Here is a 15,979-nt window from a genome sequence, read left to right on the forward strand (position 1 = left end):
CGCCATTATTCTATGGCTAGAAATTGGCCTCAATGATTTGGGATCGAGGGGGATTATCCCTCTTTATCCTGCCTCATCTCGTGTAGGCCTGGACAGCCTTCGTAGGTGGGCCCCATCCGTCGTCTACCCCGACCGCAAATGCGGCCGGTGTAGGCGCTTTGTGGGATCTCCTTTTGTCCTGGCTGGGCCCCGCCGGCTAGGGCCCTTATATCGATGATTGAAGACAAAAGGATCGTTTTCCATTAAAAGTCCGATATTTCGATGAAAAATGATTATATCGAAATTTTAAAAAAAGATAATTGAAGCTGAATAAACAAGCTGAACAATAAACATCTGGTCCACGTAATGGCTTAGCTGAAAAAAAAAAATGTCCAAATCCATGAATTTCGACCGAAAGATCTAAAAACTAGAATGTTAAAGCTTCAAAATCCTTTTTTTTAATTCCCGATACTACCATTTTTCACCTAAATACAGTCTCAAAAATCACGGAAAAATTTCGGAAATTCTTGACCCTTTAATTTTTTGCAATACTTTACATGCAAAGATAAGTTTGTGTTGTGATTTTTAGTTTTATAAGTATTAATGCAAGATTAACAATGTTTGAGTGAACGAAACGTCGACTTTACGTAAATTTAGCTTTTCAGAAACACCTTCTTGGTTATAAGAGCTATTATCTAAATTTACTAACTCATCATTCATATTAGAAATGCCAAATATATTTCAGAATTTATCAACAGTACCAAAAAAGTATTTTCAGACAAAATAACCATTGGGTTCGTCGAAAAGCAACAACTGCCTGCAGTCAGTTTTATGTTTTCTGAAACGTGAATGATATTTTCCGAAAAAAATATGTACATTTGATAAAAATTTAAGATAAAAATAATGTATAACTGTTTGAAAGTATTTTTTCTGGCATTTCTTAAACTGTTTTTCTTTATTTCGGGGTTTTGCCAAACTATAAAAAATAAATTAAATAATAGTACAGTGGTCACAAGGATCAGTCTTGAACGTTTGGAAAACTCGCAATGAAACACATAAATATTTGCACATTTTTAGCGATTTTTTTTATATATCCTTCCAAAATAATTACTCCTATATAGTTTTTGGCATCCGTATGTGTCATAGGAATAATAAACCACGAAAAAAACCGACATTTTCATCTCTTGTTGCAAAACATATACTACATATTCATGTACTGTTGTTTATATTCGTAAAAAGTTATTCTTTCTTTTCTAAAACAATACCAGTTGCGTCAAAATGTTACACTGTACACTAACTACCTCCTAGAATTCCGCTTACATTGAAAATTGTGAATGAAAATCAAGTCTCTTAGAAACAGCTCGACTTTATTTGGCAAATAATAAACAGTCGAGTGTAATTTCCTGAAACTTCGGCTCGCAGCACACCGTAGGAAAGCCGTATTCGTAAAAAGTTGCTACACTACACCTCCTTAATGGTCGTTTCCTGGTTTTTCCTCAGGGCCGAACGCGTGGCACGCTACAAGGAAGAGCGCAGGCGCCAACTGGCCGCGCAGTACGGCACCCACGAGGACACCCCCATAGCCACCAGGACGCGCAGCAAGGACACCGCGTCCAGCAGCTCCGAGGGGCCGCGGCCCACCAGGGCGTCAAAGCTCAGGGCGGCCGCCCTCTCGGGGCAGGACGTCGCCCCCCAGGGCCGGGGGTTGAAGGTCAGCAATTCGGAGGTGAGTTTTTAACTTTCAGTGAACCCTAAATATAAACCGAAGCAAAGCACTAATATCCCAAAATATTTCACATAAATTTTGAAATTGCATGTAGCCAATAAAATGAAACACCCAGTAGATGTTAGAGAAACGAAAAATTATGTCAAGTTAAGAGAAGTATTTTAAAATTTAAACATTTTCGTTTCGACAAGTTTACCTTTTGCATAGCTATGTAGTATGTGAATTTTCAAGTAGATGGAAGCTATGGAAGGCGCAATAATTATTTTCATAAAAAGCAACTTTCTCGTGCCCTAGTACTTCGTAGTTTGTCGAAAGTGAGATGAATTTTAAGAAACGACGTTTCATTTTTCGAATTATCGATGTTTGTTGTTTTAAGCAAGCAATTTATTTTACAATACATTGCACAATGACAGTAAAATTAATTGCCGTATGTGTAAAACAGACAATGTGCTGAAATTAATTGGTTGCTGTAATTAAATACTCGTAGGATCGGAATATTCTCGCGTAACAATGGGTAATAATTCGTTACTTGTCTTTTGATGAATGTGTGTGTATCTACGTTTTTTGGTTTCGGCTACATGTGCAGATATTATAGAATTTGATGTAGATATCTACGACTGGACAAGTTTTATTTAAGCCCTGAAATAAGCAAATCACAAGAAAAGTGTAGGTACTTGTGTAGAATGAAAAGGAAATATGTACAAATACATTTATAAATTATAATATTCTCGGAACGTTTTTTTATATTCGCGCTGTATGTATGATTATCATTAATTTTGACTTTTACTTCTCTTGCATCAATTCCTAATAATACCAAGTGTATATAAAAAACATTTCAGATTCTATTTTTACAATATGATGTACCCCTAGCGCATTCACCATTTTATAGAAATTCATAGACGTTAGAATCGTTTATGTCAGTACAATTTTAGGAGTAATTATTTAAAAAACCTATAATTCCTATTGTTTTTAACAGTTACTTAATCGTTTTGAATTCATATACACTAGTCTAAAAAATTGAGGGGCATTTAAAAAATCTAAAATTTTTGGGCGATTTTCAAAGAGAGAGATACTTAGAAAATAAAAAAAATTGAAGCTTCATGTTCCTAGTTCTCGGATTTGGAAATTAAAACTTTTTTGCGCCAGCTGTTTTTGAGTAATCATAAGATATATATAAAACTGAAAAATTACTCGTTACATTGATTTATTTCCTTTTTTTTTATTCTCTCTGCGATCATTTCCCTCCATGTTACAGCTCTTTGAAAATCATCCAAATTTGGGATTGAAATAAATAAATAAATGTGTGTTTGTGGAAAAATGCGAATTTAATTGCAAAAATGTAAATACGTAGAGTAAACGTATAGGTTAAGGCAAATGGGTGTGCCATGTCGACAATGTGTTACAATTGAAGTTTGAACTAGATAATATACACCTGTTTTATTGTATAACATTTGATACAGTTATATGCCTACTAAACTCTAAACATAAATTAATAAAATCCCACACTGAGACAGTAAATATGTTTTTTGACGGTTTATTAAGGAAGCCTGCAAGCCAATGTGGTGATCTTCAAGCGTAGCTTCCTTGAATGAAAATAAACCGAACTAGATCAAGATACCTTACTATAATTCTGCTTCCTTAAAAAGCTACAGGCTTAACAAACATAATTAATTTCCTAAGGTAATTTTCTTGTAACACTTCAATGTAATGTGGAAGTTGCTAAGAATATGGGAAGCAAATCAAAATTTCTACCAACACAGAAAATATGGCTAAAACAGAAAGACTCTTTCATGATACTTCAAAAAAATAGTTTATGTTCAACTTCTATTACCCCACAAAGAGCCTTTCCTTGAAATACCTTAAAATATGACCTTTTAAAAAAATAAAATTGATCTAAATCGGTTTATTTTCATCTCAGGAAGCTATCCTTGAAGTATGATCCATTCTCTTCCGGGCACTATTTTTTAAAATATAGTTATAATTATTTATATTGGGAAGCGTATAAGTAGCTACAACCTTTTATATTTTCTTCAGTTTTTCCGGATTTTTCCGAGATCAAATTTTTCCGTCAGACACAACTCATCTGTTTCATTTATTGAAAATGTTTTTAAAAAACAAAACCTTAACTTATACTATGCGAGTTTCAATTCAGTTCAGTCACACTTTGATTTATAGCACTGTATTATTAAATAAATAACAATATCAACTAATTAATCATTATAGGCAATATCTTCAGTCAATCAGGTATTAAAAATAAGTGGATATTATTTACATGCCCCTTTCTGAAAAGTATGCCAAACCTGTACGCATACAAAACCAGTCAAGGCCCCAGACCAACCAAACCGCGCCGGTATCGATTTTCTTTAATAACACATTTTAACGCGTATTTAATGCCGCAGACAACCTACTTTTTATCTGGAATGTAAATCAATTCAAGTAGGCGAGACACCTTTTCAACAGCGACGCTATTGTGAGCTCACCTTACGTGATTTATTCGTTTCCGATCACGTTCCGAAAATTAATTGGCCAGTTTTTTTCCCCACAAACGTTATTGACATCGCCATTTGCTAGGGAAGACGTGGGCTGCATTGGTGCATCAATGAGATCTCTCTCTCAAGCTGTAGTAAGTTTATTAAGCGAACAATGATTAAAGTTATAAAAGTTATTAATTAAAATATTTTGTGGGAAGCAACTACGCTGCGGACTACTGCCCCGTCCAGCATTGAATTACGCGAACGGTAGCCATAATTTTGTATACGAATTGCAGATTTAAAATCTTGATTGGGAGCACATTAATTCATAATGGTACGAAATTCTGCCTCGTTTTCTGTAGCAATTAATTCGGTTTTAATGAGATTTCCAGTATATCGGCATCGAGTTTCGTCGTACACCTCGTTCACACTCGCGTTACCAACCAGACGATCATCAGAAGAGCTGTTAATTACCCAAACAATTAATTAAGTTTATGTCGCTACCGGGAATATGCTATTATAATGTTCAATTAAAGTTTCATACGGCGTAACAGGTAAATTGGGCTTGTGAGATTTTCATTAATATTAATTAATGCCACGTCATGCGCAGAGTTACTTCTAGTTGACGGACGGGGTTAATTAATTTTTTTTTCAATCGCAGTTCCATAAAATTGTACTTCCTATTTTCAAATTCAAATTAATGAAACTTGTACTTACTGATAAATGACTTGCAAGAATTAAGCTTTCCCAATGTTTTCTAGTCGATGTTCTACAGTTGTCGGAACAGTGAAAAGATTTCGTGTAACTTACTGGAATGAGTGGAAATAAACGCGTTTGTATTGCCGCTTCAATCAATTAATTGAGAAGTGCTCCGAATAAGTAACATAAATCTTCAACTCGATGTATCGCGGCTGAAAAGTTGCGCCATATTAGTTTAGAAAAAGCCTTTGCTGTTATTAACGGGTTTAATTAAAGTGGCAATTTATAAAGAAATCGATCCTACACGTCTTCTCAATGTAACATGTGGCCGATGAAAAGTGAACAGTGTGACACAGTTGTGTATCCATAAATTCTTAACAAGAAACGCCAGAGGCAGTTGTTGTTCTATGCAATTTATAAATCGTTTTATTTAAAACTGAAAATCCCCAATTGACAACCAAGACTGATATCTCGAAAATTGTTCATATTGTGTTCCCAAAAGTTAAGATTTTCTAATGCTATGGATGATCTGAATTCATTTTTTTTAAAGATAATTCCGATTTTTATTATACAATTTAACTCCTTATTAAAGAAAACGCAAATAAAAGAAGTTTTTCTTAATGAGAACGGATTTTTCAATTAGATAAATGCTGGAATGTCCCCCTTCACTACGAAGATAAATTCATAGTTCATCAAATTTCAACAGAATAATAATGTGAACACCGAACAAAAAATGTAATTGAAATGAGTCGTCTAATGAAAACGTCATTCATTAATAACATCTTTTGTGAGACAAATCGTGACGAGATACATACCTACTATGATTTTTATAAAGATATACTCATTTATCAACTGGCTAAAGCGAATTAAATTTTATAGAAATGCATTAAATTTAACGTATATTTAATAACAACTGCTGACTAACACCCAAACAACCGATAGTAAGAATTAGTCAGCATTGCCATAATGTAATAATAACAGTCATATTTTACGGGTTTTGGCACTAGTCCCGACATTCACATTTTACTTAGTCTATAGAGGATTCAAATATTAATTCGTATCTGTTGAGAAAATTTTATGACGGTTTGCGGTTGTAAAACTTTGTGTATATCAATCGCATTTGATCCGATAAACAACTGATAAGGTTATAATATTTGTTATTAGCTGTGTCCCTTCAATTTTTATATTAATAAAACTATTTGAATTTACACACCCCTAATTATAGATTTAGAAGATAGTTTGTGCTTTTTTATGTAAATGACCAACGCTAAAACGAAGGTTTAATTAAGCACCGTTAGATTGTTTATTACAAAAGTCAGTTTTCGCTTCAGCTGACGCAAGTTCACCCGATTCGTTATATCGCTGAAATAAGTTACTGTAATTGGGCCCTAAATGGAACGCGGTCGGTGGCTGCCAAGGCCGCCTCTGATTGTTACTTTACAAGAGATAAAACTCCTTGTACGGCCGGGCAACCAGTCGATTGCGTGTGGGATGAATCAGCACCTGTCGGCGGATCAAACTGGTTTCGAACTCTGAAAGAACTCTTTCTTAAAAAGAACTCCATTGTAGATTCACGATTTATCAGATCTATTATTGACTTGCCGACTGTAGGCACCCTGGGAGATGTGAACATATTGTTTTAGCCACGAATTTTGAAGCAGCCAAAACCACAATGTAGCTTAAAAAAAACATCTCTTGAGAGTTTCCGTCTTTGGTTACTGAACTGCAAGGCAGGGTCGACGTTCGATCCCAGTCCTTGATGAGTCCGCCAAGGTTCTGTAGCGAAATCCGCCTGTAGTGGTTGTCCAATTCCAAAATTCGCTTTTTTTTTTTTGGGAGATGCAGAAAATTCTAACCTATCAGTTTAAATTTTTCTATTAAACATTAAGAAAAACGCGTATACTGGGAGCCTCGAAGCAAAGTGGATTAGCTGTCTCTAGACACTATTTACGAAATACTCCGCATGTCGAGCAGAAACAACGCGTTCTTCGCACGGTTTTATGCGACCCAACATTGCCCGCGGTCAAAACACGCATACCCATCGATTGTCCGGCGGTACGCGTAACAGGTCACTTGCCCAGCGGTCCGTGATGGTCACTCGGGCAGTGCCCCTTTACACCGGCGCTGTAAAAGTCTACGGGCGTTAAATCACCCGCTCCTGCCAGTCCTGCACTATCTGCCCCTGCAACCTGCGGCGGTGCTCCTGCTGAACGCGACGGATTCGACTTAAGAGGATACGGCTTGACGGAGTCGCCGTGAGCTTCTCTCGCAACAGGTATGACGATCATTCTAAAGTTTTTAAGTTCGAGCTCGATGAATTTACTAGCTGTGATGTGTACCTAAATGGATTTATATTTAATAAAATTTAATCGACAGTTGTTGAAGGACGAAACGTCGCACTGAAAATTCGATTTCATTTTCGAACGGAGGACCCCAAGTGGCAGTAAAAATGTGTTTTCGTTTTGCGTGTAGCTCTTCATATAAACTCGGGTTAGTCACGTGTATTTCAGAATTCGTCACTAGCATTTTATGACAAAAAAAAAAAGATATTTGCAACACTATGCTGGTGATTTTTACGACTTGCACTCTAAAATAATAGGCAGGGTCTGATTCTGATTCTCCGTGCGACGGATAAAGCGTGCGGGAAATGCAATTCCATGAGCGTATCATTTTACGGGGTTCCAAAAATTGTTTTAATTAGGTATAAAAAAAATATAAACGCCCTGTATAGAGGCGGATGAGTTATGTATGACCAAATAGTGATGGTAATAGTTTAAATAACTAGATGGATTTTACAGGGTCTAACGACACTTACAGTGTACGATAATTCTATAAACAAAGAAATCTAAATAAAAAATTTAGATAAATTTGGAACGAATACACTGAAGATTAATTTTTCGAGATAAAACGTCTGAATCTGATTCGCGCTGGGGCAGTACAATATTGGGGGTCATGAAGGCTTGAAAAAAATGTAATAAAATTTCTAAGGTCGTATTTAAACAAATGAAGTTGGTGATGGTCCTGGAGAGACGAAACGTTACATATAAAAATTGATTATGCCATTCGATAGAGTGCAAAAAGTGACGATGAGAAAGTGTTATTTCCAAAATTTCGTTTTTTTTTCAAATATTTCGGAAACTAATAATGTTAGCCTTGATTTTTTTAGAGACATAATGTTGGCTCCCAGATTACGCAACTTTGCCCCCATTTAAACTATTTCGTACCGCTTACCGTGTTCGTGATCGCTGTATTGAGAAGCGGAGTATTGGTGGAGTGGATATATTTGACGTGAAAATAGACATACACTTTCAAAACGTCTTTTTATTACCTTGTTATCCGTCTGTGTAGTTTAATCATGACTCTTCCCTTAAAATTAATGACATTGTGACTAAACCACCCTGTATAGGGGACAGGGGGTTCTAGAAATAATTCCCAGAATTTTAATAAAGTAACGTTTGTCTATATATTTTATTTCGGAGACTCGGCTTTTTGTTCGGTATTTTGTAACCTTTAAAATAACTCTAACGACTCGCCTATGGATTAAAGAAATACCTGAATAAGCATACAAGTGTTTTAAAGAATGATTTACTACCATAAAACAATTTTTTTAACTGAAATAGAATTAACAAATTTGAAATCCCCACAAATTACGCTCTCCAGAATTAAATTTAAAATCCATTAAACACTTGCATCTAGAACGTATGTAGTTAAGTATGTAACTACGACAAGAAATGGTTTTAATGTGAAAGACGGGAATTAACAGCTGTCGAACGGTATTCTTGGGGCAACCAGATAATCACGTGAGCTGTCTGTTAGAACGTCGCAGCTTATTTAGATCAGACTAGATAAACGTGTCATTTCCGTAATTTCGCGTATTCTGTCTGACGGGAGCTGGAGCTGGATTAGCAGATTAGATCCCGGATTCATGTTTAAACCATCCTACTTTAATGAGAACCAAATATACGTTGTTTGCGGTACCCGTGAGCAGGCGCGTCTGTTAATGATTTTTCCTTCCTCCGAGACTGTTTCAGAAAGTCAAAATAAAAAAAATTAAAAGTGTGTTTTTTATTTCGATGTAATTTGTATTCTTTAAATAAACCCAGAAAAGGATACTTCGAAACTCGAAGATTTTAGGCTACCCTTAGGTCTCCAACAACAACACTTTATTGACTGTAAATGTAAATTGTGAATAGAACTGTCACTTTTTACACGACCGTAGATAAAAATATTTTCGACAAATTATTACACACAAATTAACTTTTCTCCAATTTGACCGCCGAGATAGAAACGCCCTATATATAAAAATCTTTCAGATATAATTTGTACTTTTCATATTTCTAGATAATTATATTATAGTCTTTCCGAAGTCAGTTGAACATGTAAAAAGAACGCCTTGCAATAAAATTATAATAATTTGTATATAATGTGTGGAAAATTTATATTACATACATGTTCATTTGGCCAACAACTTATTTTAATTATGTCCTTAAACAGTTTTATTATATTGATGGTAAATTTCGTTTAGTTCCGTTTCAAAAGGTCTTCGAAATTTCATGTTGTAATAATATCATTTCTCCCTTTCGCAATTGTAATATCAACGATTAATAGAAGGTTCCTATAATAAATTAAAATTACCCGAATCATCACACCAAATTCGGCATTGCTGCACTGCACTGCTGGGCAATTTGTCAACAGCTGAGATTTATTGCCCAGTGGCCCAATGCAGCTGTGTTTGTATTTCGTTTCCTCGCGCTCGCATTCTTCAATTGGGCGTATATATTTCTACCACCTCCACATTTAGTTGCACTAGACCTGTACATGGGTATGGCTAAATAAATATGAGAACAAGCTTTTCAAATATGTCAATGCCGAGTAGCTGCTTAGCGAACGAGCCTGGTACATACCTTGAAGATATTGGTTTTTCCAATTGATATCGGTTTGGCGCCCAGCATACATTTAATTTAAACTGAAACTGTTCGATTAAAATTGGTGGCAACGTATTGTCTGTAAATATAGATAAAACTTTGTTCATTATTATTTTGTTTACTTTAGATCAGACAATATTTACACATGATAATTGGACCTTAAAAAATTACTTGTGGGAACTTCATAGCATATTGATTTTAGTCAAGCGAAGTCATTATACAGTTTTGTTTTGTGTGGAATTGTGTACTAGCGACATCTTAGGTTATTGTATTTGTATTTCTTTTCGAGATTATCTTAAATAATAATAACCAAGTGGGTAAGTAGGTGTTTTTTTATATAAAACCTGAGTATTTTATTTTTTTCAAAAAATTTGAAGGTCTCGGAAACATTTTTGAGCTAAGATTAAATAAACTCTCTTGCTCATTTGTACCGAAGGAATATCCCCTCGTGTGCTTTCTTGTGGGGCACTCTGTATATAGGCAGTCTATCACACCTTTTTTTTGTTGTTTAACAGACAAACTAACCAAAAATAACGAAATGCAAAAGCAAATGCTTGAGTTTTAAAACACAGATAGTTTTATCATTATTACTGTTTTTAGGTTATCAATTCAAGTGCGATAAATTATCTGCAGATTGATACTTTCTTGCACGTGATCTCGTAGAATTTATTTCGTCAAGCATGAGATAGAAAAATATTCACAAAACGGGTGGAACCTCGTCTAAAAGTGCGATGCCTGTGCAGCGTTGTGCTGGCATTCGCCGTAGATTAACAACATATAAATAGGTTCATTATTGTTATACCTATGTGCCATTTTGTAATTTGCTTTTAAATTTTAGTTTGTGTACGAATTACAAGGAATTTTCGATAAGTTTATGGGACAACCTTACTATTTACCATTGTCAACATTGAACGGGAGTTTCCCTAGGCCAGTTCCTCTTAACCATCTCGCGCTCTCGCAGGGTATCGCCTCCGACTCTTTTAGAGTTTTTGTTTCTTTGCAGATGAGATCTGCGGAGGTCGCTAAACGTGGAAGAGCGCGAGCGTTATTATGCGATTTATTTTTAGATTAAATTAGCCCGAGTCCGACGTTTGTTTTTCCTTTTTTTCCCGAGACACAACTGCGCTGCACTATGGAAGACACAATGGTGCAATTTGCTACTCGTAGCGAGGAGTCAATTATGGAAATTAATTGCTGTGGCGTTTGTTGATATTCAGAGGAGTTCGCGGTGTGGGTTTCTTTGATCTGGTAATTGTTGGTTTAGCTAAAATCACCATCAGAGTATTTAAATAAGAATTTTTATGCAATGAATGAATCGACGAAAACTTAGTTTCTTATCATGAAAACGTTTTTCAAATGTGCAAAAGTCTTATAATGAGTTAGTCGGTAGGTGTAGACATGTTTATTAATGACATTTGTGAGCTTGAAATGTTTAATTTTCCTCTCTAGTCCTATCTTTAAGGATAAGTCACATAAATCGGAGATTCGAGTGAAATTGTTCGACATTTTTATTTATTTTGGAACCATTATCACCGTTGGAATCAACAAAACTGTAATAAAAGCATTTCAGTGCAAATTCTGCAACAAAATTGAATGTTTTTCATCCCCATAACCCGACCCGCCGAACAAAGACACGCTTTTCTTCACAGAATATTGGAACAATCGCGTACGTAATGTAAACAGAAACTTTAAACGATTTTCCCTTTGTAGTCCAACCACTGTTTTTACTATTTGCGGAACTTTGAAAGCGTTTAACTTTTTATGGACCAACTTTGTCAGCGTCGTTTAATATTCTTTGGCAAAAAGTTTCCGTTTATGAATTTTAAAATAGCTTTTCGTGGAAAGGCGAAATTTAAAAACGGCAAGTAACGGGACACTGTTTTTATTGCTTAAAGCCGGTTAGCGTATTCACAAGTGAAACAAACAACAATAACTTCTTTTTCTGTTACCATCCGCAAAATACTAAGTTTTGCTTTGATTTGGTTCGTAAATCGAAAACTGGAAGAAATTGGGTCTTATTTATGGATTTCTATAAAATTATTTCGCTAGTCAATCGCTGCGTCAAAGTTTCTGCATATAAATTCAATTTTGAAACAAAAAGGATTTTTTTTTAAATTTAAAAATTTTATTGCGTCCTCTTTTTTATAATTTTACATTAAATTCAAATATCGAGAAAAAATTTTTTTAGAAATTTAAAAAAATTGTATGTACTTATTTTCAAAATTTTTATTTTTTTCGAAATTTACAGACCTCATGGACGTGTATACCAGACAAAAATAAATCGTTTAAATTAGAAAAAAAATAGAAAAAACAGAAAACCGAAAGTTTTCATTAATGTTTTAGTAACTTTCCAATTCATTCTTTTTTTAACACCCTGTATTGTGTTTATACGCGTATTTTAATTGAAGTTCAAAATGCTAGACAAAAATAAATCATTTAAACTTTATATATTTTTTACGAATTTTCTTTTATCTGGCACAATTTTTCTTTTTTCCATTTTGTCTGTCAAATTTTTTGTGACAAAAAATATGGGTATTAATTTTAAGTACCCGAGATACCAGACAAATAGTGATCACTGAAAAATGTTAAAAATTTTCACATAATTTTCCACAGAGAAACTCGACTCCGAACATTGGACACCGTCTGGGCAATTTATTTTTATCATTTTCATAACAAAAATTTTCACTGTTTCGATTGCCGGACAAAAAGTAAACGATGATTTTTTTTTCTTCTTGCAAGTTCACCCCTATGAACCACCCTTTCGGCTATTTAAAACCGTCTGGCATTTGAAAATTGTTAGGTACTTATTAATGTCTATTTTTGCATCAACTGCCAGACATTTTAAGATGAGTGAAAAACGAATTATTTTATGCAAAAGGAAACTAATTTTCCAAACTTTCGAACACGGGTCGGTCCTTAAAGCCACCCTTATTTTCATTAACTAACTTACCTTTTTCAGACCTCAAAATGCCAGACATTTTTCGATGACGCCACACCCATGTGCGCTAGCTAACGGTCTATTTGTTTTGGTTTACTTTTTAGCGAGTTCTACACTTCGTTCTTTGAAATTTTGAATAACTAGCACGTAGAACACCTAATTCAAATGTTATGGCTCTACGCAATTCCAATTTTTGGACTATTTAAGTTGAAAATTTATATTCCTCGGATTCTCGTTAGCGCTAACTGATTAACTATTTTGTTTCAGAAATCTCCCACATCTTCGCTAAACGGAAATGAGCCGAGATCGCTAGGAAGCCGGTGTGTGGAACGCGACAAGAGCAGCAAACGGAAGTCCAACCTAAATCGTTCACTAACCTCGGAAGAAGTTCCTCCAGCGGACTTCAGTGGTACGTTAACCCCCCCGTTTGTTTGTTTGTTTATTTTAATGGGACACAGACGTAGCTGTCAGGTTATCCGTTTGTTCTAAAAATAAACTGTTTTGCTATATACAGCAGACGGTTCTGTACAGATTACGACTTATTTATTCACGCAGTAAAAAGTGTGTTTTTTTTGTTTAATGGCTTTCAAACAATGATAAACCGACAAACATAGCGTCTACGTTGGTCAGTATTTACCTACACGTAAATTTTTTGACTCATACCAAATAATACGTCTCGTCATTACTGATGCATAACGTGCATTTCGCCCGTCGTCTAACAAAAATGAATCACGCATTATTGTCGCATCAATAATTTCATTTAAATAGTACCGCCGCCGTCGCCGCAACGGAGGAAACCTTCGCCTGCATTGTCAGCTCAATCGTTTTCCATACTGCACCAACGCTGAACCGTTTCCAGCGATAATTTAATTTCCAACGAGGCTTCGTTTAATTTACAAGCGTTTAAATAAGTCGACGATATTACCATTTCAAAGGGGGGTATTTCGCCGGAATCCGGACATACCAGACGAATTTTTGGAGGTCGATTTTCAATGGCTGCAACAGAATGCAGAGCCCTTTTGTGCGTCGCACGGTCGTTAAGGTTGTAATTTCAATCATTCGATAAGTTTTCGAAAACATGGAACAAATACAACACTACGTTATTCAGAGCGTTCTGAAAAGCGGTGCCAAAAATTCGTGGGTAGATAGAATATCAGAATATGAGATGGTGCAATAACTGTTGAACACACCAATTCTTACTATATCGCTGTATACCGAAAAAAAAGGAGGAATATTACGAGCACTTAAAAAATAATTAATATGTCAAAAGTACCTCGTATATTATTTCATGTAAAAATTGAATTCGTCTTTTGATGTGTTCAAAAACAGCACAGTTGCAGCCAAATTTAATATATTCATTGTATTTCATTAACAGCTAAACTGAGAAAGCTGGAATCGTAAAAGGAATAATCAATATGTTTATTTAGTAATCAGTAATACTATGTCTGAACACAACACACATCCTATGTGCATGTATTCATTCGATTCTGCACGGTCCAACAACAACAGCTTATGTAAACAGGTTGTGGTTCAACTATATTTTGCATTTACAGATGTTTTTTTGTTCAAGTTATTCCGCGAAGTCTACGGCTTATGTAAATAGCGGTTGGTCATTCAACAGCTGCAGTACTTTATTGAGTAGGCAACTAACAATACGAGCATGATTAAACGAACGAGTGCCTAGAGGCGCGCAACATACTTATTGTAGTATATTTTTAAATTAAATATTATAAATGGTTGATTTATTAATTCTATTCGGACTGTCTTTCGACGATTAAAAACATACCCTCTAAATTGATTGCCTTCCTACAAATTCAGTGAATTTAAGGTTTACGTTTAGTTGAATCAAAGAAATATTATTCCAGTGTTACAGTTTATCTCCATGTAGTAATATAATTTCCAGTTAAACATATTTCACTCCTAAAACCATCCCCTTCCGTCGCTGTTGAACATTTTGAAACCTTGGAGGGACCTTAAATATCATTCTCCAGAGCCAAGTCACGTTTTATGGGGCGCAGACTTTCATAAGACACCCCCCACCCCCGGTCTGGCGCGGCGGGGTTATTTAAAATTTACAACCTGCCGAGGGAGCCAAGTTCAAAACGTTCCAATGTTTCCACGTCTCTGTCGTAGAAGCGTTCACCTGTATTGTACCCTTCTAGTGTCTGCTGCCATGGCGACCGCCCAGTCAGACTTTACACTCCAATCTCCGATGCCGATAAAAAATACAACAGCTAAACAACTTTTTGCTCGACGGGCTTTGTTGAATTCGCCCCGACGAATCCATCAGAAATTTCAGTGCCCACCGCTCCTTGTTAAATTACAAATTGGGCGGACACGCGCAAATTGCCCCACAATAAATCTGGTCATTGGTGGAAAAATATAAATACGTCAATATATTTTTAAATTAGCTTAACAAATTATGAAGCAATTTATCTGGCCCTCATCCTGTGGTGCGCAGATTAACAACACAAATTAATTATCGTCACATTTTCTAATAACTGTCAGTAATTAAGTACGTTGTAACAGCAACACCAAACTTATTGTTAGTTTTCAAATACCACTGACACGTATCTAGCTCCAACTTTTACATTACACTGTTCTTTGTTGAGAAAAACTTAATTGTCAATGACACCCTACTTACAAAAGATAATATAAACAGAAAAATACTATAAAATGTTATTTTATGTTTTTGAAAGGCGCAGTTTACTTTTTCCGCAGGCCTGTGGGGTAATTTACACCTGTACCTCTTTCGACGGGCGTTAGTCCAATTTAACAAACTTTTTTTGTGACAGGGGCAGGCGTGCATTTTCACACAAAGGATAATTAGAGTCAATTGGGGAGGGCCTAAGTAAGGTAAATTTGTTAAGATCGGTGCTGTAGAATAGCCCGTTATTTTGTTCCGAAAATTGGTTGTAATGATTCAATTTCGACGGGCGATGTTTCATTGTTTCATTTGGGACTCCCGGCGCGTCAGATTTATTGGACGTTATCCTGCAAAGGTCAACTTCGTGATTATGAGTGATGACAACGCGGTCAGATTATTGCCGCATCTAATTTAAAATTACCATATTTGCTGCTAATAAAAATAATGTATAATTGTCATCATTGGGTAAAATAACGTTTCACAAATACAACTCAAGACCTTGGTGTAAAAAAGGAGATAGGCAACAGTATGCAAATTGTACAGCAGAAGACGTTTATTTATTATCCCGTTACCTTAATTAATTTTTGATGTCAT

At 35.4% G+C, this 15,979-nt stretch overlaps 1 protein-coding gene across 1 annotated transcript in view; it reads left to right on the plus strand.

Annotated features, from left to right (window-relative positions):
* Window positions 1-15,979, plus strand: part of LOC108910107 (supervillin) — a 78,738-nt gene that overhangs the window by 25,392 nt on the left and 37,367 nt on the right. Inside the window, exons 3-4 of the mRNA XM_023457424.1 lie at window positions 1,480-1,705; window positions 13,006-13,147. Of these exons, the coding sequence (XP_023313192.1) occupies window positions 1,480-1,705; window positions 13,006-13,147 (368 nt within the window). The remainder of the gene's footprint in view (window positions 1-1,479; window positions 1,706-13,005; window positions 13,148-15,979) is intronic.

The sequence above is a fragment of the Anoplophora glabripennis genome, unplaced genomic scaffold (assembly GCF_000390285.2).
Source record: "Anoplophora glabripennis isolate ALB-LARVAE unplaced genomic scaffold, Agla_2.0 scaffold184, whole genome shotgun sequence".
Lineage (NCBI taxonomy): Eukaryota > Metazoa > Arthropoda > Insecta > Coleoptera > Cerambycidae > Anoplophora > Anoplophora glabripennis.